The following is a 27,206-nucleotide window of genomic DNA, read 5'->3' on the forward strand; positions in this document are numbered from 1 at the left end:
CGCTTTTTGTCTTTCTTTTGTACGTCGAAAAGCTGAGCAATCCGTGCATCAACCACGTTCTCCAGTTCCTTTTCCGTATATTTCTTGGAGGCGAAAGGTTTCTTGAGAGCGGGTTTCGGGAGTGGTGTTGTGATTCTCTGCCACTCCGTCTGTACCTCTTTCAAAGAGGTTTGATTCATATATTTTTCCATCTTCGGGTCCTTGGAAAAATTGAGCATCATCTTTGTTGCATCGCCAATCAATTGACGATGCTCCATCTCTTGCTGCTCCGCCTGAGTAGGCCTAGGCGGGCCATACTCCGTGCCGGAATCTTCGTTGTGATCCTTGCCCGCATCTCCAGATGCAGAGGGAGTCGACTGATCATTGCCTGAAGCCATAGGTGCCACGGAAAAAAAAATTCGGGGATCGGATTTCCCGTAGAAGAGAAATCGGCCGTGCTCTGATACCACTGTAATAGACTTAGACACTCCAAGTCAAGAATCAATCATGACAGCACCAAATAACCACTTCAAACAATTCACAGATCACAATAGATTTGCACTGGCCCGACGGAGTTCCATGCCTAGAGATATTGGCCCCAAAGACTGGCACCCCTTTCGGTATTTTTTTTGTATTAATCAATCATCAAAGTACAAGAGAGCGGTTAGGGTTTCACTCTCAGACTTTGCGTCCAGATGCTCTGAGAAGTGAAGCCCTCACCACGTATTTAAAGGTACAAGGGATGCCCAAAAGCAGAGCCCGAAAAGCTTAAAAAAAAATAAAAAGCATCAGTTCTCTCTCTCTCTCTTAGAGTCTCTTTTTTAAAAAAAAAGCAAGTTCTCTCTCTTTCTCATGGCATGGAGAAAAAGCAAGATTCGCGTCGCTCATCATTAAAAAAAAAAAAGCCTCCGCGATCTCTGGAAATTAGGGTTTCTGGCAAAAATTAGGATTTTTGCTGTCCGCCACGTCATCACTTTGTGACAAAACTTCCTACTCCAAGGATGTACACAGAGCAAGAATTAGAAGAGGTGGTTGATGTACGGATTTCTCAGCTTTTTGACGCGCAAAACAAAGCAGAAAAGCACGACAAAAAGCAGAAGAAAGGAACTGACTTCCCGGGTTATTTGGGTCGTCAGTCTACCTTTGCATCGGCAAGAAAACAGAAGAAGTGTGTTCGATTTGAAGGAGTATGAAACCGGCCTGTTCAATCCAAAAAGGGCGGTAGACTTTACTTTAAACCTTGATTTAGCTTTTACCCATTATTAGTCGTCTATTTTACCTGTACTTTCAAGACACAACAAAGGGGAGAGGGATACAGGCTGCTAGATTGCACCTGTATGAGTAGACAGACACCAGATTGGCCCCTAACTTAGGCGCCCCTTTCGGTATTTCTTTATTGTTCAAAAGAAGGAATAAACGCTGTGGTTCCTACAAGCTGCCCCGTACAAACTCGGCTGAATTTCCTCTGTTCCAGCCCGATTTCGGCAGCATAACTGTACTAGAACCCTTCACGGTCAGTATTCCCACGCATTGACCGACTTTCCCGAAGCATACGGGCACTTTGCAAAACCTGGCGAGAATCTGCAGCACGCTGAATTCTCTGTTTTCAGCCCTGAAAATGCGCCAGATCGCCTGTACAGCGGTCCCCTTGCGTCCCCGAACCTCCTGGGGGTATTAGGGTCCGTTTAGGGCCAAAACCCTAAACCTGCAAAAATACACAGCAGGCTGTAATTCACTGTTTCGGGCTCCGTTTCGCGTGCCGGTCGCATCCCTAGCAAGTCCTCGAGCTCACGCACCTGTAGGGCTACTTGCCCTTTGAATCGGACGAGATTTCTGGCGTGAAACCTCTCCGAATTCACCTGTACCTGCGGGGGGATTAGCCGCTAGCTAATCCAGTACCTGTGCAAGAGGCTCTTGCCTCGGCAATCGCGCATGAAACCACACAACTGTACATTGGTCAAATGAAGAGCCCACTAGAGGGGCATAACATACTGCCAAAGGGGAGAGAGAGGGCAGTGCGTAGCGTGCAGGGCATCACTCCTGGCACCGCACTGTGCATAAGAGGGAAAGCAAGCACTCCATAGCTCTTAACCTGTGACAGAGACTTGCAAAATGAGCCTCCCAACTATAAATCACGTTTTTGCCTTCTCTATAAGTAGTAAACTGGCCTCAAAGTGCCAAGTGTCACTCATTTGTGCATTTTCCCGCTTTAGACCCTCGGGTCTAAAAATATCTCACCTGCAGCCTCTGTTGACTTGGCCACAGAGTAACAAAATGATCCCCATGTCAAACTGCACGTAATGACGCGAAGACATTTTCAGGTCCCAAAATAGCAGTTCCCTAAATTTTAGGAGATGCTGCCATTGTATCTTTCTAGGTCATCCGACCCTCTTTGTACACTGCGGCCACATCCAGAACTGAAATGTAGCCTCTGTAGCAAAGGATTCCACTTTGGCTAGTCAATGACCCCACTTGGCTAACCATAGTCCTTGTCCAACCTTAGTGCTCTCTTGCCCTCAGGCCTGGACTCCCTCTGGACAGTTCCACACTAGCTATGCAATGCAGGGCAGTTAGATTTCCCGAGGGGTGTTTCCAAAAAGTGAAAGTAAATAGATAATAAGAAAGAAATCAACAAAAAGGATAGATAGTAGTCACACGCTGGTGACATACCCCCCTCTTGAAATCTCAAACGTCCTCGTTTGCATCTATGTCGTACATGCCTACTGTCAACACTGATGTATTCAACACCTGTCGACACATATACGACACATACATGCTCATTGTCAACCCTGGTGTATTCAACACCTCGTCGACACATGTATTGCCTGCGTGTGAACCCTGTCCCAATGACATAGTGGTAGCTGCGCACTCTGCCATTGCTTTGAGTCACTAACTTTCCAATGACAAAATGGTAGCTGCACATTTTGCCACTGTCTTATAGTACACGTTGGATCCCGTAACACTTTCGAGCATACCCAAACCGACAGTTTAAGAATGCAGTTACACATGTACTCTTCAATTGAAGCAATCACTGTATCCTTGACAAACTGACAAGAAATACTCACTTCTATAGCACTAACCAAACTTTTGGACATTCCATAAGAGCAATTGCCAAACTGACAATCTGTACAGCTCTAACATTCATGTAACAGGTATTTGATTTGAGCTCACTTTAAATACCATGTACATCATTTGTTTCAGAAGCCATTGTCACACTGACAATCCATTTAGCTTTGAAACTCAAGGGGTCAAGGTAGGTTGCAAATCGAAGGCTTCCAGGTAAAGTGATAACACAGTTGGTGACTCTGCAAGTTCACCTTCTTCCATCCACTTAGCATCCATTGGTGGATAGTTTCTGAACTTTACCAAGTAACGCCTAGCAACCTTGCCTTTCACTTTCCTTTCTTTGTGTGCCAAAATCTGTTCAGGGACCAAGATCTCGTCAAGTTCCTCGACTTCCGGCTGATCTTCAGCTGGCATATCTTCTGGCACATCACCCACATAGGGTCTGAGAAGACTCACATGAAACGCATTGTGAATCTTCCAACTGTCAGGCAATTTCAGCCTATATGCAACATCACTGATTATGTCGCATACTTGAAAAGGCCCATAGTAACGCATGCTGAGCTTTGGAAACAGTCTTTCCTTGCCCTTCATCTTCTTTAACCTTGCCTTTTCAAAGCGTAAAAGCACCCAATCACCAAGTGAATATACCACTTCACGACGGTGACGATCAGCTGCTTTCTTTTGCTTTGCCTGAGTCCTTTCTAAGGCCACTTTGACCTTCTTGTACATTTCATCCATGTCCTGAACATACTTATCTGCTTCAAATATCTTGTCCTTTGTATGCAGTATGGGAGGAACTTTCTTGCCACCTTCAACTATCTCAAAAGGTGCCTTGCCAGTTGATGAATGCACTGTATTATTGTATGCATACTCCACCAATGGCAAATACTGCTCCCACTTTCCTTTATGCTCTGACACATAGCACTTCAGCAGATCTAGGACAGTAGAATTTGCCTCTTCTGACTGCCCATCTGTTTGAGGATGAAATGACGAAGAGAATTTGAGCGTGGTGCCCATATTCTCAAACAAGCCTCTCCAGAACAAACTTGTCATGCGTGGATCACGGTCGCTAATAATCGACTGTGGCATGCCATGATACTTGAAAATATTGCTCATAAACAAGCGTGCCATCTGATCTGGCTTTATCTTCTTCCTGACAGGAATAAAATGAGCCTGTTTGCTGAATCTGCAAATAATGGTCCAAATACCATCATTTCCTGTCTGCGTTCTCGGAAGATCAAAGATAAAATCCATAGCAATACTTTCCCATGGTTTATCTGGAATAGGTAGTGGTTGCAATAACCCTGGTGCCTTTTGCCTGTCAAACTTGACCTTTTGGCATATTAGGCATTCTCGCACAAAGGCATCCACATCCCTTCTTAATGTAGGCCAATAGAAGAATGTCTCAACCGCTTTAACTGTAGCATCGATACCACGATGCGCTGCATACGGTGGGACATGACTCTCTTCCATAACTTTGCGTCGCAATGGCTTTGTGACACACAATCTGCCATGCATCATCATGAACCCGTCTTTAAGAAGATAGTGTTCATGACGTTGTCCATCCATTAGTTGCTCGAAGACCCTTGCAAAATCTTCATCATTTGCATACTGTTCTCTCATATCATCAAGTTCATGATGATAAGGAATCGACACAGCTGAAATTTGTGGCTTCCTTGACAAGGCATCAGCCACAACGTTCTTCTTGCCTTCGACATGCACAATCTGAAAATGGAACATGGACAAGATATTTGCCCATCGCATATGCTTCTCAGATAACTTTGTCTGTGTCAAGAAGTATCGCAAGGTCTGATGGTCCGTTTGGACAACAAAGTCTGCACCTAGCAGGTAGTGTTTCCAACTTAAGAGCGCATGAATCACAGCCAGTAACTCTTTCTCATAAACCTGCATGGTCATCTCTGGCCCTTGCAAAATTCTGCTCTCATAGGCTACTACCCTGCCATCTTGCATTAGCACAGCACCAATGCTACTACCGCAGGCATCACACTGGACCACAAATGACTTCCTAAGATCTGGCAACACAATGACTGGATCTGAAGTCATCTTTTCCTTTAAGAGATTAAAAGCTGAAATCTCTTTTTGTGTCCATCTAAAGGTGACTGCCTTCTTTTGAAGAGCATGTAAAGGTGAAGCAATCTCAGCGAAATTTCGGATAAACCTTCTGTAATAGGAGCATAGTCCCAAAAAGCTTCGGACATCATGCACCGTCTTCAAATTTGGCCATGACTTGATCGCTTCGACTTTTGCAGGATCCATTCTGACACCATCCTTTGAGACAATGTGTCCCAGAAAATGAATCTCTTCCAGAAAAAACTCACTTTTCTTTGCATTGATGAGCAACCTATGACTGCGTAACTCTTTGAACACAATGGCCAAGTGATGCCTATGCTCCTCTACATTCTTTGAATAGACACAGGATGTACTGAAGGTGGTGGGAAGACCTGTTGCATAGCCTGTAAGTTGCTTCCCTGCCCATTAGAACCAGCTATAGGCTGCTGAAAGGTGGCGGGCTGAACTGGTACAGCTTGAAAAACTGGCATCTCAGCCACCTGTTCTTGCACCTTAGGCATAAATTGTGGAGACTGCATATTCTCCGTCAAGTGTACAGGTGTTTCCATTGACTGTGCGGTATGAATCACCTGTGTTCGAGCCTTAACAGGCTTTTGAATATGATCCAGTGACCCAACTTGCTGAGACGGAACCGGAGGTTGCAGAAAGGCTAAAAACCTCGGATTCTGCTAAAATTAATGAAATCCAGTCTGTTTGTTTACTTGATCTTTTTGAGAGAGATGAATGACGAGAGTAGGACAAATATGTCTGAACTTGATAAAGAACGCCAAGATTTTCTCCACACTCAGGCCGATTGCTTTTCAGAGGGCTTGCCAGGCGGGTTACCACCCGCTCGTCCTGAGGATCATACTATTGATATGATACCTGGAAGCACATCACCGAACCGGCCACCTTACCATGTGAGCCGAGCCCAGAACGAAGAACGAAGAATTTATGGACCAAGTGAAAGACCTCTTGGAGAAGGGTCTTGTCCAGCCTAGTACTTCATCGTACTGCTCTCCAGTGTTGTTAGTTTTGAAGAAAGACTAATCTTGGAGAATGTGCATCGATTATAGAGGTCTCAACAAAATCACTATCAAGAACAAATTTTCAATTCCTAGGATCGATAATATTCTTGACTGACTACAGGGATCCTCGTGTTTAGCAAGATCGGCTTGAAGAGCGGATATCATCAGATCCGAATCGCGCCGAGAGATGTCTACAAGAGAGCTTTTCGGACGACTTTTGGGTTATTTGAGTTTTTGGTGATGCCATTTGGCCTCACCAATGGTCCTGCGACATTTAATCGGATGATGGACAGGACTTTTCGAGAGTACAGACTATTTGTTGGCACTTTCTTTGATGACATCATTGTTTTCTCCCAGGATGAGGTAGAACATAGAGACATCTGGTACAGGTCTTTCAAGCATTACGAGATCACAAGTTGGTGATTAATGCGAAGAAAAGTGAATTTTTCCTACCAGAGAGACACTTTTTGGGACACATTGTCTCAGCAATAGGAGTGTAGATGGACCCGGCCAAGATAGAATATGCCACAGATATAGATTTTGCAGATATTTTCACTCGGTTACAGAATGGGGAGATAGTAGCGGGATATTCCATTCGGGATGGCTACTTGATGAGGAAAACCATGTTGTGCGTTACACAGCCGTTGAGGGAAAAGGTTATGACCGAATGCCACTGTCCACCTTTTACGGGTCACCGCGGCATTGCTACCACCTTGAAAGGAGTAGAGAGATACTTCTTTTGGCCGAGACTCAAGAAGGATGTGGACGAGTTTGTGCACAGTTGCTTGGTATGCCAGAAGGTCAAGTTTGACAGGTATAAAGCACAGGGATTGTTACAGCCTTTGCCCATACTCACCCGCCCCTGGGAAAGTATTGCAATGGATTTCATTTTTGATCTCCCGAGAACACAGAGTGATCACGATGGTATCTGGACTGTTATTGACAGATTTAGCAAGCAAGCTCATTTCATGCCAGTGAAAAAAACAGTTAAGCCGGATCACTTAGCGAGACTGTTTGTGGCCCAGATCTTCAGATTACATGGCATGCCCGAGACGATTGTCTCTGACAGGGACCCGAGATTCACGAGTTTGTTTTGGAAGGCAATTTGGGAGAACATTGGCACGCGATTGCAGTTCTCGTCATCTTTCCACTCGCAGACTGATGGGCAATTTGAGATTGCCAATTCATTGGTACTAGATTTATTGAAGTCTTACATTTCGGATCAAAAGACTCAATGGGAAAGTATTTACCTATGGTGGAATTTGCCTACAATAACACGATACACTCGTCGATGGGGAAGGCGTCATTTGAGATTATTGAAGGTGCTACGAAGGTTCCACTCTTCCTAAGCATGAAAGATAAGATTTTTGAAGCCGATGAGTACACGCGTGACTTGGACACGGCTTTTGCTAAGGTCCGTGAGGCTTTGCAGATTTCTCAAGAAAGACAAAAAAAGGCAACAAATCGCCATCGTCGCGGTTTGAAATTGAAGGAGAACGATTGGGTGCTCTTATGTTTTGAGAAGGAACGCCTGAGAAAGAAAAAGGGAAAGGAGAGGCTTTTTCCAAAGCTTAGTATGCGATACTACGGACCTTTCCAGATTTCTGAAAAGATAAATGATGTCTCCTTCTGATTGAAGCTGTCCGAAACTCGGAGGATTCACAATGCTTTTCATGTGAGTCTCCTGAAGCCTTTTAAAGGCGATGTGCCCGAAGATGGGGAGCTTGATGAGAAACCCGAAGTGGAAGAAAATGAGGAGATCCTTGCTCCCGAACAAATATTGGCACATAAAGACAGAAAGATTAAGGGTAAAGTGAGAAGGCAGTTCTTGGTTAAATTCAAGAACTATCCTGCATTGGATGCGAAGTTGATGGAGGAGGAGGACCTAGCAGATATTCCTCAGATTGTGAATCTTTACCTTGAAGCTTTTGGTTTAGCATAGTCTATTCCAATTGGAACCCCGAACTCAGCTTGGCTGGAAATCTGGTGCAGCGGGTATCCACAAGAGGGGAGTTACTCCGCTCCTTTGTCAACAAATGTCTCGTTACTAGAGTCACTGATGTCTCTTTGAGCTTCAGGGATACTGAGAGCTGACAGTATTCTACTGTAATGACTTTATGAATTGGAATTCCCAATAATATGATACTGATTTGTTCTTAACTTGTTTAAGTGCAGGAACTGATAGACGAAATGACTGCAGCATTTTGGTGTGAATGATCGCGATAGACATGGTTGCAATAGGGATTAGTCAATCGGGCATCTCTGAGGTCCTGAGTGGATCTAGATGCGCTTGCTAATTGCATTGCCGATAAATCATGGTCTGAGATCCGAATGAATTTTGAATGTGATTTGTCATGTGATGTCTTGTGATGTCAAGTGACGTCCTGTGATGTCTTGTGATGTGACTGTCGATTTTGGTACATGTGCTAGATGTGTGTTCCTAGTGCGTTGGTACTAACAGTTAGTGTCTGCTAAGACAATTTATGGCTTCTGTGTGTTTTGAAGGCGTAATCGAGGGCGATTACAATGCTTTCAAGAGGGGGGTATGTCACAACTCATTGACGTGGCAGAACCCTAGGGTCACAGATCGACCCAGTGGCATACACACACATACACACACTCTCTTGCAGGGGCAACTCCCGGGAAACACGGACTGAGTGTTGACATGGCATTGTGGTACGGCCGTCTGGAAAGGCAGAAAAAGCGGCGCATTTTCCGGGCAGGTAGCCACGTGGCAGAGTGTACGGACGACAGTTTGGGCCTGCTTTTGGCTACGCAGTGGCTACGCAAGGAGAAAGAGAGAGCTTTTATTTAACTGCTTTATTTTTACTAAGCCTTGTGAGAGGAATTGCTTGCTTTTGATGTACAGCTTTTGGGGCTCTACTTTTGGCATCCCTTGTAACTCTTTATAAGTGAAGTTGGTCTCTCACTTCTGAGAGCATCTGGACGCAGAGTCTGAGAGTGAGACCCAACCACTCTATTGTACTTTGGCAACAGATTAATACAAAATGAAATACCGAAAGGGGTGCCAGTCTATGGGGCCAATATCTCTAGGCACGGAACTCCGCCGGGCCGTATCGAATCAATTGTGAACTGTGAACTGTTTTGAAGTGAATTCTTGTCGTGTCGCGGTAGAATCTTGACTTGGAGTGTCCAAGTCTGTTACACCTAGATTCATCTAGGTATACTATTTTGGTCTAAGAGACTATTTTGGTCATTTGCAGACATAAATAAATAAATAAATAAATAAATAAATAAATAAATATATATATATATTTTTTTTCATTGGTCTTGGAAGTATGAGTTCTAATGCTCTTGGTTGAGAACATTTTCGTACTATAGAAGATTAGAGTATGTGTCACTAGTGTCATGCTTGAAAATCACATTGGCTAGTAACTAAGTTTGATTTACCTTGATTAAGTTCAGTTTTCTGTTAGGAACCCCCGATCTTAAAAGAGACAGATCCTTGTTACCCAAAAGCTATATGCTTTATCATTCACGTTATTCTCAGAAAGATGAGGAAAATGAAGTTGAAGATATTCCAGCTGATGCGGGGCCCGTAGTATTGCCAATGAGATTGAAAGGATGTTATTGGAATGGTGAACGTTGGTGTGGAACGCCATTTTTGCCAAGACTTGCGTCAGCTCGTAATGGTTATGAATATTTGCATGACAAGATAAGAAAGTCACACAAAAGCCTAATAGCATGTAGGTAATGTCATTTTTCCTCTTTCTGGCATTAATATAACACTAACCGTCTCAAAACGTCTTCCAATTTGTGGCTATCAAACATTTTCAGTAATGTCGAACAATTCTTCTTTTTTCTCCATACTACTTTTGGTTGACATTACACTGTTGCAAAAAAGTGCATTTATCAGCCATTATCACCATAACTAAGATTGGATAATGTCTTAATAAGTATATAGCATTGAATTAAGAACATGTTTTTCAGTTTAGGATGGGAAGATACTTCTTAAAAAGTCTGAACCAGATTGAATTAAAGCCTACCTCCAAGAAAAGGTTCCCACCTAGATCACGGTCATTTCGGCCAACTGTTCCTAAGTTAAATCTGAAAGCTGTCAATCAGAACTTTGAGTTCTCCAAGCAACTTGCAAATAATGCTGCTCTTGTTTTCGCATACCGTGTCGAAGCCAAGAGGATTGCATCAGCCAGGTCAGATAGTGTTAATGTGGCAAGTGTGTCTAATTTCTATCTAAAATCAAAGGCATTGTGAGAATTGTGCTAAAACTTAGTACACCTTTCTGGTTTTAAAGTGTCCAATAGTAGACAAAGTTAAGCAGATATTTTTACAATCTGATACTTCGCAAACTGCTCACATTTAGTAAGGGTGAGCCTTTTCATGATTTAAAAGAAAATGTTCTTCTGGCCTGCACTTGAGAGGACTTCTTCCTGAAGAGCTTCCCTCATTCTAAATCAAGGAAGGACCTACATGCCCCTTTGTATGTGAAGTTTTGTCAGCATCTAAAGTTCAATCTTGAGAAAGATTACCGCATATCTTCAGAGTTACTGGACTACACGATATTATTGCTATTAACAGCCCTTTATCAATCGTAGCTGTTTGGGAAGTGCATGTAGTGTCTTTGATTGCATTTCATATTTTTTTGCTTATTTTACTTCAATATAAGTCTGGTTGTGTGCATGCTTGTGGACTGAGCATTAAGTGTGGATGTTGGAGTATGTGATGGAGCTGATAGTTACTTGGTCTCAATAGCTCCATCACTAAACATAAGTCTATATAGCAGAGGTCTACTATAACCAAGATTGCATCTTCATTTATTTGCAGATCGGCGATTGTCTCTGCTCGACCTTTTAGTGTTGAGGGACCTCCAATTACTACTAGCAATGGTTTCCTTACAGAACGCTTCCCATGCGGCGCAGTGCCTGCCAAAGCAGTTGCAGATGCAAGTTTACGGCAACTAAGTAACATCTTAGATAAAGAGACAAGGTTCACAGCAGTTCAGGAAAATCTCAACAAGCACTTGAGACAAGTCGCCAAAGCTATTGAATCTACACGACCATTCTCCTACACACGCCAGTTCACAGCATTGAATGTAAGGATTCCTTGTTTATCTTGGCCTATCTAATTAATAGCTTTCAAGAAGAAAAGGTTTTGTCAGGTAATATATGCTAGCCACATTGATTCTGTTGTACTACAGCTCTGCATCCCATAATTTCTGCTGTGCTTGGTTTATTGTACCTACACTTGGATTTTTGTCTCAATCATGTTCAAAAGATGCTTAAAGTTTGAGGTTACATCATCTCAGTTACAGTCCATAATAAGTCCCTAGGTTTTGATTTGTGCAAAGCATACCTTAGGCACAATGACCGGAGATAAAGTACATTATAAACTGAGTAGATTTTACCAAACACTATGAAGGCAATCAATCTTGGGCTCATTGTCACTTTTCAAGGTAGTTAAAATATCGTGGTACTCCTTAACTTGTCCAATACAATGGCGAAAATTCACTGGGAACGCCCAAGAGCTCCATGAATTTTTCCGGTAGCATGCTATCAGGTCATGTAAGGTACACAATGACAGAGATACATGATGTTGGCCACCCAATACCAGTATACAATCATAAAATAGTTCCAGTTTCAAAGCATCATGAGAGAACTGGATTTTAAATCCTCAAGCCTTCAAAACTCATTTCCTGAGATTTTTAGCTTTTAACCTCAAGCTTAGGCCGAGTGTCATTTTGAGTTTCAGTTGGCAATTCACTCTTGAGGGCGTCAAAGACCTTGATGGAATGCATGTGAAAAGTCCAATGGTCATGCAATTGAAGTCTGAAATTACCTTTATCGTGGAAGAGGGATACAAGGCTAGATGCTACCATGTCTGCAATCAGCACGCAAATACTGCAAATAACTGATGTAAGACAGTGAAAGATTGAGAGAAAACTAGGAGAGAGATGCTCTTCCGGGACAACAGAAAAAGGGACCCTAAACTGAACGTTACATCGGGCAAAGAATTGATTTATCTCCTTGGTAGGGAAGTGTGCGTGCCTGCCCCCCCCCCCCCCCCCCCCCCCCCCCCCCCGCCCCCACACACACACACACACACACACACGTGTAGACTCTACATCAGCGTGAGAGCTCACTAAGTATGGCCACCAGGGTCATCTGGTTATTGGGACCCCAATGGTTGATTGTAGTGGAAAGCAATAGGCTCAGAAGTAGTTTTTGTCTTGTGATCCCTCCAGAATTGACACGCTGAGAAAAATCAGCCATCACGAGAGAGGAAAAACTGCAGTTCAGACCCTCAATCTCGATCCAAGCCTCAAGACAATGCTTAAAATCAACCTGCTTTTGTAAGAATTGCATTTCTATGCAAAACAAAAAGCTAGAGCATTGTAGAGAGAGAGAATTACATTAATGAGGAGAAATCAGCATGCTAAAGAGAGAAGGTTCCTGAATAAAGAGAATCAATATGCCGCCTGAGAGGACTCTTGCCATGTATTAGCGTGAGGACTACCTTTTGAAGGATAGGATTTTCTAGTTAAGCAAATGGGAGAAGCAGCTACTTGCCTCTTTGCTTTAAACAGGAAACCTTGCTTTGAACCACCGACCTTCAAAGGTGCTACCCTACAGCAAGCGTCTCAGTTGGGCAAGAGTGCACACGAAGTGCTTTCTTTTGTACTTGATGGCATGGAAGGTTTAGGCCTGTTAAGTTTTAATATTGACTAGGGCGTAAGAAAAGGGCACCTCTACACGAAGATGGGGGGGGGGTTTACAGGCCATGTCGTAGCGCCTCACTAAAGAGTCTCCCCATGGTCTACACAGATCCCACTTTTCTCATGGCCCCTTAATGGTATAGCACGCTAGACTTGGTAGCATTGTCCCTAGATTCTACAATTAGGAGTCCACCTTTTATCTTTTGCCTTCTTCCAGGCATAGCTCACACGTGATTGATGCTCTCTCTGATGCGGTCTTGTAGGTTATAAGTCTTTTGGCCTTTTGAACTTTTTCAAGCTCTCTTTACGAAATGTTCAATTAATTCACATTCCAACTTCTAAGGGTCTCCTCACAGAGAGTAGAGGTTTGAATTCTGAGAAAATCTGCAAGTTATTCTTGTATCTCTGGGGAAGATCTATGACCTAAGAAAACATGATGTATTACCTTTTATATGTCCACTTATCCACTTCGAGCGAGTCAATGTTAGAGAAGGTACCAGCTTGACAAAATCTCTCTCTTCCAGGGAAGGACACTGTGTTGAGAATTTTTCAAGTGCTGGAAGATGCCAGGAGTCTTTGCTCTACAACAACTATTTCTTGCCTTCCCCCCTTGTAGTCTCTATATGTTCCCTCCAATGTTGCTCAATTGTTACGCAAGCTCTTGCAACATTTGTCGCAAAGAGCCTTGCCCCTTTGGCTCGCCTCATAGTTGAGTAATGTCCAAGATGCTTTGGCTTCTGTATTATCTTTGTTTACGCTGCTTCAAATTTTTTCCAATTGTGAACACTGGATTAACTTCCAATTTTTAGAAAATTTTCAACTAGATGCCTTTTAACTCCTTTGTTCGTGTCGTTCATGGTGCTTTTATGGTTCACACATAATTTATTTTATCATTTGCAGCAGTTAAGTCCAGCTCAGAAAAGCTGGGAAAACAGGCCAACGGACAGCCCCCGTCGAGCTGAGACATTTAGGACAAACCTTGAAAGTCACAAATGGTATGAAGACCTTATCAACATGATGTTTGTCGGGAATCGGAGACCTACAAAACCAGAATATGACATTTTGGACCATGTGGCCCATGTTTTAGAGGTATTGTAAAAATTGTTCACGTGTAAAATAAGTCACAGGGCAATTCATTTTCTTGTTCTTGTTTTTTCTATTGAGCTGTTTGTATTGCTGAAAGTATGGATCAACAAAATTTACAGGTTGATCCATTTTCTTTTTCCATTGAACTATGTGTTTTGCTGAAAGTAAGGAAAACATTCTGGTACAAATATGCCGATCTTGAGGTGGTGGTAACATGTGAGCTCTTTGTAAGGTGCTTATTGTGTGCCTTGAAGAGGAGGCATTTATGCAGGCTTAGTAAGCTTGCCAACATTTGTTTAGGGTCTGGCTCAGTATATCTGTGTATTGGTTCTTGTCTTCAGCTTTAATGAGATTGGGTACTTCTTCCTTAGCTAATTATGAAATAATCGGAAGAGATTGCCATGTCTTTGTGCTTCTAGTACTCTTCACATACGATGGCTGTGCTTCAGAGAATTTTTACCTGTGTAGTAGCTGTATTTGTGCGTGTCGTTATCTAAAATCTTCAATTAACAGCAGGAAACCTTGAAGTCTTTGAACGAAGCTGCATATTGATGACATGTACGCATGGTCGAGTGACAGTATGTTGGGCTGTAACCCATGATTCAATTGCATCAAAGAAAGAGGTCTTTGTGTCATCATCAAGTGTTTAGAGTCATCCCCTGCTCTGTTCCATTTCTTCCATTGTTAGTCTTGTGAGGCCTTTTTGCCCTGCAGCCTGCAGGTACCCCTCTTTCTTTGTTTTGAGTTGTAGAATGCCACCCTTAGCTAGGTCAAACACCGTACTTGTGCCTGTTCCAGGGCCATTTTACCTTCAGAACCATTAAAATTAATCTCAAGCATTCTTTTGGGAATGTATAGTCTATTGCAGCACACTTTAGGAGGCTTTCCTACCACTCGCAAGTGGCTGCTTAAAGAGTCTTAAAGAGACCTATGATCATTGGTGTGAGCACAACTAGAGGGCGGTTTGCGGCGGCTGAAAGCCTTCTTGGTGAAGAATCGCCAACTCTTGTAAATCCTGTTGCTATGGAATAAAGAAATTCTGAGGGGGCGTCTACTGTGGGAGTACAGGACCAATTACTCTCTTGGTGTAGAGTGCTATAGCATTCTATGCGAGATCCATCAACATTTAGCCTAGTCCGGCATGATGAAGCTGCAGTTGTGGTACTGGTATTGTTGCGGGTCTTGTAGTGCGCTGTGTTCACCTTATGCATAACGGAGGCCTATTACAGAAGGGCACGGTTATACACAGCTCTTATACTTAGGCCCGGGTATTGTAGTGCACAGTGCTAACCTTATGCATGACAGAGGCAGTTACCTAAGAGCTCATTTATACACAGCTCTGATTAGAAGCCGGTGTTTAAGATTTTGTTTACCTTGAAACTCCAAGATAGTCACTGGTTCTGAGTGTCCTCATATATCATTGCATTTGAATTCTCCCAGTGCTTCTTCCTCGTGTGACTCAGCTTATGATGCCGTGTGTCCAATTTGCAACTTTTTACCAGTTACACGCATGTGCTCAGAATTAGTTCGCATATTGTCTGGGCTTGAGGATTCATTCATGCAGTGGCTTTGCTGAGCAATACAGTAATGAGTGAATCGCCGAAAGGACTGGTTGACTTGTCTCGCTTGGGTAGGGAATGATGGGAGATTAAGTGAAGAAGAGAGATGCCACTCAGATTGAATACATCTGTAAAGTTTGAGTGGGCATTGAGATTAGTTTGAGTCTGCACCATTGACTGCAGGGGAGAGATGGAGAATGTGCCTCACAAATCAGAAGACTTTTGCTAATCATAAATCTTGAAATTGACGGACAATTTTAGTACTCCAAAGCATAAAGATTCTGGTCGTTTACGAATGGATAGTACAACAAAGTAGTGATACCTTTTTACCCCAGGGTTTATGTGCTGCTTTATCAGTTCGTTCTGCTGTTAAAGATTCATGTGAAAGTCTTTTTTTCTTTGGTCCTCCATGATTGGTTTCTTTCATTTATGGTCCCAGCGTGGTGTACGATTCAATGGAGAAGAATATGTGAAGCTGCTCAAAAGCTTGGAAAAGAGGGGAGCTGATCTTAACGAGAATGCAACAAGTCAGGCTCTGGGCTACATCAGATATGCCCTCAGAATTCGAGATGAGGTCATTTTGGAAGGCTATCTTCGGAAGTGCACTGTCATCCCTGCCTTTCTATCCTGCATTGATGTGCCAAAGAATTACAGCCGCCTAACATCGCGGCTCACAAGCAGCTCCAGAACACAAGGCTCAGCTGTTATTTGAAGATGGCCGTCTAATGTGGTTTATTTCCAAGGACGTTTTTAACCATCAAGGGGATAATTTCAACCGAAAAGGGACATATGACACAAAATGAAGTTGTGTGACTAATGCAGGAGAACCACGAGGTAGGCTTCAGTAGCTTGAACCAATTGTGCTTGATTGGTTTTTCAAGAACAAATGCTCATTTCTATGCTGTGTTTTCACTCTGACTTGTTTTTTTCTAAAATATCTGCCCGAATGTTTCTAATTTAACTATGTTTTTAAGGAAACAATTCGTCCGTTTCCCTTTTAAGCAAGCAACTGTGCTTTCTTGCAATTCCATCCAGCCTTTCCAAGAAAGGCCACATTTGTAGGCATTTACATTGCAATATCTTGGAGTGTTTTGTAATCTTGAAGTGTTTTCGTGCATCAAGTGAATCCAATGCAGCAATGTCACCTCTCTTTTTATACGGTCATCTGAGCAACAAGTGAAAATGGTATCTCTTCCCCAACTTCCAAGCCATGGACACAAAGTGGCATGACATTGGAATCCAATGTTCCATGCGAGGACAAAGCACATTTGATGTGAGGTATCACTTCATTCGTGAGGTGCTTGAGGACTAGCGCATAGGAAAAATTATCTTGAGCTTGTAGTTGAAGGATTGTAAAACTGTAGTGTGCTTGTCTTGTTTTGTAATAGTTGGATATATCTAGTGCGAAAGTAAGCTTAGCCCTAAATCGGTTTCATATCAAGATGGAAAAAACCACTAGTGGTAGCGTGTTAAGCATCATTTCTCTATGTATTATGCATAAATATATTGTGTAGAGTAGGTATAAAATAGTGCCGTGACCTCTAATGAACGGGATATCCTAGAAATCATTGTATAGGTCTTCCAATCATATATATTTGGAGACCTATCCTTTGACAATATCATTCTCTATGCTTGCATTGCTACATCCTCTTGTTTCACAATCAATCTCCTTATGTTTTGCACATCATACATTGACTAGGTATGTAGACTCATTGTTTTGAGTCTTGGCATCTTTTGCAATTGTCATGTTTGCTTTCCAGTATCTGATTGAGAACACACAATACTTTTGTGCTGGCCAGCATTTATTGTCTTCAGAGCTTGAGTATTTAGTATTGTGGAGGCATTTTTCAATCTCTCCCCCCTTTTGAGTACAACTTAGATTTGCCTACATTTGAGCCAAGTCGATCAGATCTTAAGAGTAGACACACTAATACATGATACGCAGAGGATTTGAATTAGACTCCTTTCCCTCACGGTGCAAGGATGGCACATTAGTAGTCACTTTCTTCACCACATATGGCTTCATCACCCTACCTAGCTCTATGGATACCAAGCTATTATGTAAATTATGGACACCTTCTAGGGTTTGAGCTGATGCTCAAAGTATACTTGAAGATGGAGACAAGTAGATGGGATGCTATGGAGAGAGCTAATTGGAAATGCAAGTTCTATATGAGGGGCACGAAGATGGAGGACCATTACGTTTAAAAATGTAAGGGAGATATCTTTGCTTGCAATAGTTGGGTTTTGAGCCACCAAGAAGGATTATGCAGTTTGAAAATCAAAGATGTGTTGGGTTCTTTCTCCTAAAGCTCAAAAGGCCGACAACCATTCTACAAGAGAGGGGACCTCATCATTGAGGCCCATTTGCTATTAATTACTTGCTTCTTCATCCCCACATTCCCAATTACGAGTACGATTGATGATATCGTGTGACCTTCATGGACATCACCAGGATACAACATCAAAGGCCTCATCGTTTAAAGATGCCATGCTTGATAGAGTAGTTGCACAATCTGGCAAGACACACATGGACTAAGTTTTTTGCACCTATAACGCAAGAGTGGAGGTTGAAGGGAGATTTTTCATATTGATGGCGGTAGCACCCACATGTGGTAGGCCTTAGTGTGGGGTGTCATAGATGTTGAGCTCCAAATCTGTTGGTGAAGATCCTTCTATAGGCTTTGGTCTTCTTAACTCTACACATAGTAGCTACTAAAATTGGTAAAACTTCAAAATTTTCTTTGTAAATATCAATAAATCATAGCCAATTCCTTAACATCACAATTGTCGCATCTAGAATCTTTTTTACATGCTCGCTCAGTTTAATTTCCATTTTTCACAAATTTTGTGCGACAAAATGCAAAATGTAGCTTGATTTATATGATTTATGCAATATTGAATTCCAAAAGGATGGTCTATGTTCTTTTTTTTTTTGACCCATAGAACTACTTTGGATCACACCTCTAGAACTTGAAAGACAATATTTGCCTCCCGGTCAAGTCAGCATCTTCAAAATTACGTTTTTTGGCTCACTATTTATAGCAAGCGTTTAGAGGCATTTAGGGATAATTTTTCTTTGTTAACAAAAAAGTCATTCTATATAAGAAAAGATTTAGAAACAGATAATTAAAATCATTCAAAAGCTCTCAGACTTTCAAGAAAGCTCTAAGACTTTCAAGAAATTTTAAAGAGAAAAGCTTGGGATTTTTGTGCTTTTCAATATAAAACTTTTCATGCATCTCTTAATATTGTAAGAAAATCCTCAATTTTCTTCGTGTCTTAACCTAAAAAAAATAATAAGCTAGTGGTTTAGACATTATTGACAATTTACAAAATGTAGAGACCTAACCACAAGAAGAGGGGTGTTTTCCATCGATTACTCGTCCAAAATCCCCAAGGATTACCACCCAATTTCAAGTTAAATGCTAACAGGCAAGAGCACAATTGTCTAGAGCAATATAAGGTCTCTTAGCCTCCACATCAAAACCTTTGCACCTTATTTTTTTGTTGCACTTCAACTCTTCGAGAAGACTCATGGATTCCACTTGCCTTCTATAGAACCCATTTAAGTTGTCTCTTGAGCCATAAGTTTTTCTTGAGGAGGCCCTTGTCAAGACATTTTCAACAAAATTTCTCTTTGAAGAGTATCCACAAATTGAGTCATTTTTCTCAATGCCTCTTTGTACTCTTTCATATTGGAATTTCTAGTGGATCCACTTGCATAGGCATAGCAACTTCTCCCTTGTCACTCCCTATATCTATTTCTTGGCATCTTCCCCATAGATCTCACAATTATCCCTTATTTCAATAATTTCATGTATACAATCCTCCAATGTCGCATGTTTCATGCTATAGAAGAATTCTCTATTTGATAAACCTACCAAAAGTTATTGCCTAACGCCATACATGTCTCTCACAAGTGGATATTCCCATCCTTCAAAAACACAAGGTTCTTCTTACATCATCACTGAAGCTATCACAATCCCTTCTACCATGGTATGTGCTATCACACCATATACATCTATGCACAAGCCCTTCTTTACTTTGGGATTTATGTCCAAAAGGTTGTCCTTTCTCTTCAAGGCTAGCCAAATTCAATTTCATCTCACACATGCCCTTAACAAGCTTATCAAGCATAAAATTATCACCGTTTAGAGTGACAGTAGCACGCTTTGTTGGGACCTCAGGCATGCTAGAGGTAGAAGTAGAACCATTCACCACCATCTTATCTTTGCATCATTGCCTCCTAGCAATCAATGAGAATACATCCTCAACGTCTTTCCACTCTACCTTTAAACCTTGTTTTGTGTTTTTGTATTCTATCACTAGCTCTTAACTATTCTTGAAGTTTGGCTCTCGCGACTTGAAGAAAAAATTCACAATCTTCTCACTATACAAAGTACCTTACTTTGTTCTTGACAGGTGAGAAAATAGTGTTGGTCAACTTCCCTCAGCAATTCAGTGATAGAAAGCTCTTCTTTCGGCTTTGAAACCCACTCTAAGAAAGTTCATTTTGTAACCCTCTTAGAATCTCCCATGAAGTATTCTTTCTTTGAAGACAATTTGAATTGTCCCAATATCTTCCATGCCCTGATTCCTCTTACATGCTTTCTAATCTTAGGAGCCACAACAAGCTCAAAACTTCCAATCATCTCTACCTCTGGTACGTAACTCCATCTCCTTCACATAGCCATAAAGATGCTTTGTGACATCTTTCCCTTCAAATTGATCCATTTTATTCACAATAGATTGAAGGGCTTTGGTTGTTGACATCTCCCTTCTTTTTGCAACTTATTGTTGTTGCATAAACATAACAAATGCTTGAAACATTTGCATTGTACCTTGGTCAAAAATCATACCCTATTGCTCTTGTTGCTCTATAGCTTTGAAGCTTTATATTGAGACATTTGAAAGAGCTTTTGAGCCCTCACCCTCGCCTGCTTTGCATGGGGTTCACCTAACTATGTCAAGAAGCACGTAGTGCGATTAGGAAAGTGTCGGGCCTCTAATTATGAGGATTCATAGCAAAATCAAGGGAGTCATCAAACTTTGGAAGCAAAAGACACACTCGAAAGAAAAAAACTCCAACCATAAAAGCCTTACTCTAGGAAAAAAACAAAGATCAACTCAAAACTCTTGTGTGTGGAATTTGGTGTAGCCTCACTCCTAATTGCACAGATACAATGCTCTTTTGCCAAGTTAACAAGGTGAGGAGGCACGAAGGCTTGCTACTTAAGGGGAGATGAGGGACAGAGAGTTTAAATGCGTGCCTACAATCACATGGAATTTTTATTGTGTTTTAATATAAAATTGTATTATCCATTATGTGTGTTATGTGTGCACCACAACAAAAGAAAAAGTAAATCGAAGATTCTTCATCAGATTTTGTGCTTGCTCCATTCTAAAATTAAAAGGAATCCAGACCTACTTCTCTCTCTCTCTCTCTCTCTCTCTCTCTCTCTCTCTCTCTGTGTCTTTTCCCTTGTCAGTGTATGCACTATCATAACCATTCAACTTAGCTCTCACTCCCTTCGATGCGAAATAGGGCATTGGGGAAATGGAGAAGAGTCATATCGACTATGCACATTATGTTCAGTACAAGTTCGAGAGTATGATAACCACACACTAGTAGAGTGCTCAGTGTTTTCTTACATCTGAACTTGCTTTCCCCACACTTTCAGCCATGACTTAGACCTACACATACATGTGTGTGCACACGTCGACACAGACCCAATAATTTATTCTAGCTTTGGAGGAATCTGATGGGTTTCGCTTCATAAATTACACCACCCATATTGCCCCAAACTACGAAACCATGTTCTTTGCTAAAAAAAAAGGAAATGCTTGAGCCTTGTTGACACGATACGCACTATCATAGCCATTCACTTAGCTCATATTCCTTTCAATGCAAGACGAGGCAATGGGGCAATGGAGAAGAGTCACATCGACTATGCATGCTATGCTCACTGCAAGTTTGAGAGATGAGAACCACACACTACTAGAGTGCTCGCAATGTTTGCTTTCATCTTAACTTGCTTCCCTCGCACTTTAAGCCATGACTTAGATCCCCACACTTTCCTCTCCTAGTGAGAGTGTGGGCTCTCCATGCAATTCTCGTCACCATTATCTTGGAGCATTGATCTCTCTATCTCTCTCTCTCACACACACACACACCTCCCTCTTAATGATGCTCACACCAAAACTTCTCTCTCTTGGTCTCCTTTTGCTCATGCTATGCCACACCCTCTGTCATGCATGCATGCATGCATGCTCTCTCTCTCTCTCTCTCTCTCTCTCTCTCTCTCTCTCTCTCTCTCTCTCTCTCTCTCTCTCTCTCTCTCTCTCTCTTCCTTGAAATACTTCAAAATGGAGCAAGATATGGTGGCATCTGTGGGCCTCCTTCTCTGCTCCTTTAGGTTGAGTGACTCCTTTAGGTTGCTGTCAGCTTGCGGATTCCTTCAAATCCCTTTGGGCTTTTATGTAGTTTCGGTTTGCCGCCCTGTTGGCAATATAGATGTTGGTGTCCCTTGTTGGAGTTATCACATTTGGTGCAAGGCTCCGCCCATCTTTCAAATTTATGCTCTATGTTCTGATGCTCCGTTGCCTACTTAGTGTTTGATTGTCATTAGATTACATGGATAAAAATTGTGCCAATTGTATGACACTTTTCTTCCATCAAATCAAATACTAACCTAGTTTTTTGTTTAGTGATGTTAATAGATACCGGTGTTGGTGCTTTTCTATTTCTTGCTTACACTCTTGAATCACCTATATTATCCCTTTTAGGTTTGAACTCTAATTATTAATCTATTTGAAGGCTTTATCTAAGAGCTATGCATTTCTTAGTAAAAATTAGGGTATTGTCATGCCTGTTGGCTATCCACTACCAAAGCACACAAGGTCAAAATAAATATAGTTAGTTGTTACATATACATAATGTGCGGAGGAAATATGTCTATCAAAGTGAATTGAATCTACTTGGACATAGCTACACCTCAACTAGAACAAAGGGTAGAGCATTATCATCACTTTCTACCAAAATCCAAACAACCATAACAAACTGGCATTGAACCTGGTAGAATCAATTCTATCAACGTCATCTAAGGGTGAACCAATAGTGCTCAAGAATGTTGTGACAATAGCTCAAAAAAAATCTCAAGAAACAAAACAGTGCTTAGGATATTGAGGGAAGTAAAAAGTCAACACAAGCCGCAAGAAGAGTAAGAAGGCATAGAAACTCACAAAGAAAGCAAAAAGAAAAGGCACAAACTGATGAAAAGGCTAAAGAATAGTTTAAAAAGAGAGCAAATTCCACTTCTATCAAGATAGAGGAATCAAAAATAGAATCTTGAGGATCTATCTAGGTAGATAGATTATATGATCCACTCAATGTTTACCAAGTAGGATTACAAGCAGAACAAAACACAAAAAAAGAAATGGAGACATTATCCTCACCCAAAGCTTGAAGCTGCAAAACTTGAAGCCTTTTAGAGATTAGTCAGGATAACACAAGACATTTTGGAAGCCCAAAAACAAGAACCAATAAATCTTGATGAAACAAAAACAAAGAACGCTATTACTAAAAAAGATCTACCTATGAGGGGTCAACCATTTCAAAAGAGGAAAAATCTCCAATAGTGCTTGATACAGAAGATAAAATGGGTGGCCACCCGTCATGGATGATTGGCCGGTGCAATTGTGAAAAATGGTAAGAAGCGCTAATGACACAATTCAAATAATATAATTATCTCCCTTTGAAGAATTATGCCTGGGCCATTCTCTAATGGAAGTAGAGATGCAGTCCTTGTATGGGGATTGGGGGTTAGAACCATTTGAGTCTGCAAAAGCAAATACCCTCATGCTTGGGAGATCATGAAGAAAGATTGATAATTTGCAAAACCACCAAGGTACACACAATGAAGGAGACTCTTGATGTGAGTAACTTACATTCTATCCTATCCACTCCAATCAAGTGCATTATCAATATGAGAGAATGACTGAAAATCAGACCACACCTTTGGAATGATTTTCAAAGACGTCTAGAAAAGATTGATGTTAAAGGGTTAACCAAAGAACATCTCAAGCAACTAAATCAAGAAAATTTTCCAAGGAAAATAGTTAAATTTGTTTCTATGAAGAAAGTGGGAGAATACCACAAAGGAGAAGAAGGCAATACCACTCTGCCTGTTGAACATGCCCGAGTTAAATCTTTTGCTATATTGGATAGTGGAGCAATAATTAATATTGACCAAAAAATTTGGAAAGCTTGGGAAAAAACAGCAATTAGAAAGATTCACATGAAACTACAACTTGTAGATGGGCACGAGGAGAGACATCTAGGATTGCTAAAAGGAGTGATAGTCACCTCTTCTAGGATTGACTATGAACATACCTTTGCCACATTGGTGGATTTTGGGGTCAATTTATACTATTAGTTCATATTTGGGAGACCGTTCATGATGAGACAAATCTAGATGATTCAAGATTGGGGCTATAGTGCCATATATCTCAAGAAATCCAAGGAAATAACAAGAGTGAGTCTAAAGGATCATTCTTATTGGGATGTACATAGGACTCTAGTAAAGGATTTGGATAGTGAATCACTGGCCTCTATTAATATGGAGCTACCATCATGGCTCAAAGACAATACAACCATATGGATGTATGCTCCTTCAAACTTCAATAGCCTAGGAAAGGAAGATTGTTTTCTTAAAAGGGATGTGGCAAATGGCATAATGTTATCCAAAGACAATGGGTGGTCCCAATGAAGCTACTTCAAGCACAATGGTTCTACAAGGGTAACACACATATTTGGCTACCCAAGCTTAATCACCAAATAACTCCTCAACAAATGCCCAACTTCAAAGTGAAGCATGTTCATGCATAAGCACAAATAGAGAGTCAAAGAGAAAGAAATTCATCAAACTCAATCAAGTACCATGCCAAAAATCTTGAGAAGGAGTAACCAATAGCAACAAATTGGTATTGCAAAAGAAGAAAAATATTCTAAAGTGATATGTTATCTTCCTTCTTTTGAAGGTATGGGCTTGCCTATTATTGAGAGCATCTTTGTTACAAGCGCAAGAATCTCAAGTCAAATCATTGGGATGCACACAAAAAACCTTTGGAATAGTCAGAGTTGAGCAACTAAGCCAATAAATGAGCAAGCCATTAGCCCCAAAGCTTCAAGTAGTTTTTTCTTTGTGGTGTACAAGTCTTGGATATTCTATGTATTGCTCAAGCGCAAAGTTGAGCATATCTAAGTTGTGTTTCGCATGCAAGTATAGGTGAGCATAAGAGTCAAAGTCTTTGTATTTTAAGTTTAGAGAAGTGAAGGAGAAGATTCAAAACGACACTTACACACTTAGCATTGTGATATATGAGTAAAGAAGCTTCCACATCAAAAAGTAGTAGCTATTGAGACATCCTTTGATGTCACATTTGCTACATTTGTTCCTTGAAGCACCTATTAACATTATTGTTGCACAGCATACATACTTTTCGTGAAAATTCTCTTGCTACATATAGATTGTCCCATAATTGGCATTTTCATTATGCACTCTTCTTTTGCTTCTCTGAGGCACTCACCTTGCATGAATAGATACTTAAATTCCCAGTGCTTAACTTAAATAAGAGCGTAGACCAAAGGCACTTTTTTCCCACTGGGTTTTTTTCTTTGGTCATCCATGTTTTGGACCATAATATAGAAACTCTCACCACTATCCTCTTGCACATATTTCTTCCACCTGGTAAAAAGGGGAATATAGAGGCTTACTACAAATACTCAATAGAAAATAATCAACTTTGGGACATTTATGTTTCAGCTATGCATTGCCAACCAAGAGTAGGGCTAGGCTTCAAGGTCAACAACAATGATCCATCAAGTAGATTGGAAAACAGATGAAGAAGCAAATAAGGTCAAGTCAAAGGCCAAAGATTAATTTTGAGACCGCCAAGTCATGGATACTCTCCAAGTTTCTCATAAGGGGTACCAACAGGTTCCAAATACCTAAAAGGACATATCTTAGTCATTTTTTTTCAAATTTGACCACTTTTTTGGTATTGCAATATTGAACTTTGCTACCATATACATGTGGTAATGATGTGTGTGAAAATACTTAGGACCGTTGGGGCATTTTTCCCTCACTAGGAGGTTTTCTCCCCCGTGCATTGTATATACGCCCATCACTCTAGGGCTAACTTATCTTTCCATTGTGCACTAAGCAATACTACTATCTGTTGTGTGCCTTGAGCTTCTTCATCTTATCCAAGATGTGTGTGTTTCCTTGCAACCCTATTTCCAACAATTGGTATCAGAGCAGGTTGCATCCTCTCGGGCATAGTCGCCAGCATTGCTTGCTTACTTTCTCCAATTTGGGTGAGCTTTGGGGAGCATCAATAGGTTGAAAAATACTTTGGGCATGCTTATAGAGCTCAATTTGCTCATAATTTTCATTCGGGCTCATTTCGGCCTCCATTTCCACTACATGAAGTACTGTGAAGGCAGTTTTGTCCTTTGTGTAGAATGTCTATCAGTGTTATTTTCTGCATAAGAGGTCCCTTATAGTTTTTTTTTGGGTTGTGCTATATAGCACGCATTATTTCCGTTTTGTTTCTCTTTTGGGCAGTTTTTACATCAGGTGTAGGCACTTGCCATGGTTGACAACAATTAAGATGTTTGCTGCTGAGGATAAATTGGATGGGGACAATTACCCAATGTGGGCTTACATGATGCAACATGTTCTTGCGTCAAAGGGAATTTGGAATGTTGTGCAAGGCATTGATGTACATCCTGATTCTATGGATGTAGGCACCTGTTGAGAATGCTGCAAGTTTTGGTGGTAGGATTGCTGCTGCTAGAGCTATTTTGCCTACGATTGAGTAGACTCGTTGTTGAGATGTTAGAGATGTGAACGCTCATGCATTAATTTCATTATCTATGAATCGCACTTTTACTCCTCACATTCGCTCATCTAAATCAGCTAAACATGCTTGGGATATTTTGGCAATGAGGCTAAAATTGCATTGCTGCGTACAGATCTAGAGTCAAAGATTATGTACGAGGAACATGACATGAACACTTTCCTTTCTGGTATCAAGAATATTAATGAGCAACTCATTTCTGCAGGTGGTCATTTTTGACAGTTCCCTTGTGCAGACTGCTCTTGATGCATTGCTAAATTCTTACCAGACTTTTGCTAGTACTTGGAAGACTTATGACCCAAGGAAATCTTGATGTTGCCAAGTTTGAAGCATTATGCACATTGCTATTGCAAGAGCCACTTTCAAGAAAGAACATGGCTGAACAATGTGCAATTGAATAGGATTTTGTTGTTGTGAAAAGAAAAGGTGGTAATAGCTATGTAGCCACTGCTCATGGTCCGTTTTCAAGTGAAAAATCACATGTTCCTAATGCTTCTGCTGACATCACTTCATCTGGGAATTTTGGTGAAAAGAGAAAAAAAGACGATGCATTGCCATTATTGCAAGGCCAATGATATCTTGATTAAGAAGTGTCCTAAATTGAAGGCAAAAGAGGCCAAGAAGAAAGAGGATGGTTCCACTACAAGTGGAGCTATTGTAGAATCTTTTCCGAAAGAAGATTGTGATGATCATGTAGATGCAGTTTGGGCATTTAGTGTAGAGTGCACTTATGATCCTTCTGTCCATGATGAATGTATGTCAGTTGCTACAGATTCACATGTGTGGTACTTTGACAATGGT

The 27,206-nt window shown here is 41.2% G+C and overlaps 1 protein-coding gene across 3 annotated transcripts in view; it reads left to right on the forward strand.

The window, feature by feature from the left end:
• The window catches only part of LOC147456327 (uncharacterized), a 57,141-nt gene extending 40,541 nt beyond the window's left edge, over positions 1-16,600 (forward strand). Inside the window, exons 2-6 of one of the 3 annotated variants that reach the window (XM_086514852.1) lie at positions 9,581-9,854; positions 10,100-10,315; positions 10,947-11,214; positions 13,735-13,923; positions 15,919-16,600. In XM_086514852.1, the coding sequence (XP_086370978.1) occupies positions 9,581-9,854; positions 10,100-10,315; positions 10,947-11,214; positions 13,735-13,923; positions 15,919-16,191 (1,220 nt within the window). In that variant the 3' untranslated portion in view covers positions 16,192-16,600. The remainder of the gene's footprint in view (positions 1-9,580; positions 9,855-10,099; positions 10,316-10,946; positions 11,215-13,734; positions 13,924-15,918) is intronic. The other 2 variants (XM_086514850.1, XM_086514851.1) reach the window with 2 other exon arrangements.
• Positions 16,601-27,206: the final 10,606 nt, after the last annotated feature.

Source organism: Adiantum capillus-veneris, chromosome 6 (assembly GCF_014529385.1).
Source record: "Adiantum capillus-veneris isolate H3 chromosome 6, ASM1452938v2, whole genome shotgun sequence".
Classification (NCBI taxonomy): domain Eukaryota; kingdom Viridiplantae; phylum Streptophyta; class Polypodiopsida; order Polypodiales; family Pteridaceae; genus Adiantum; species Adiantum capillus-veneris.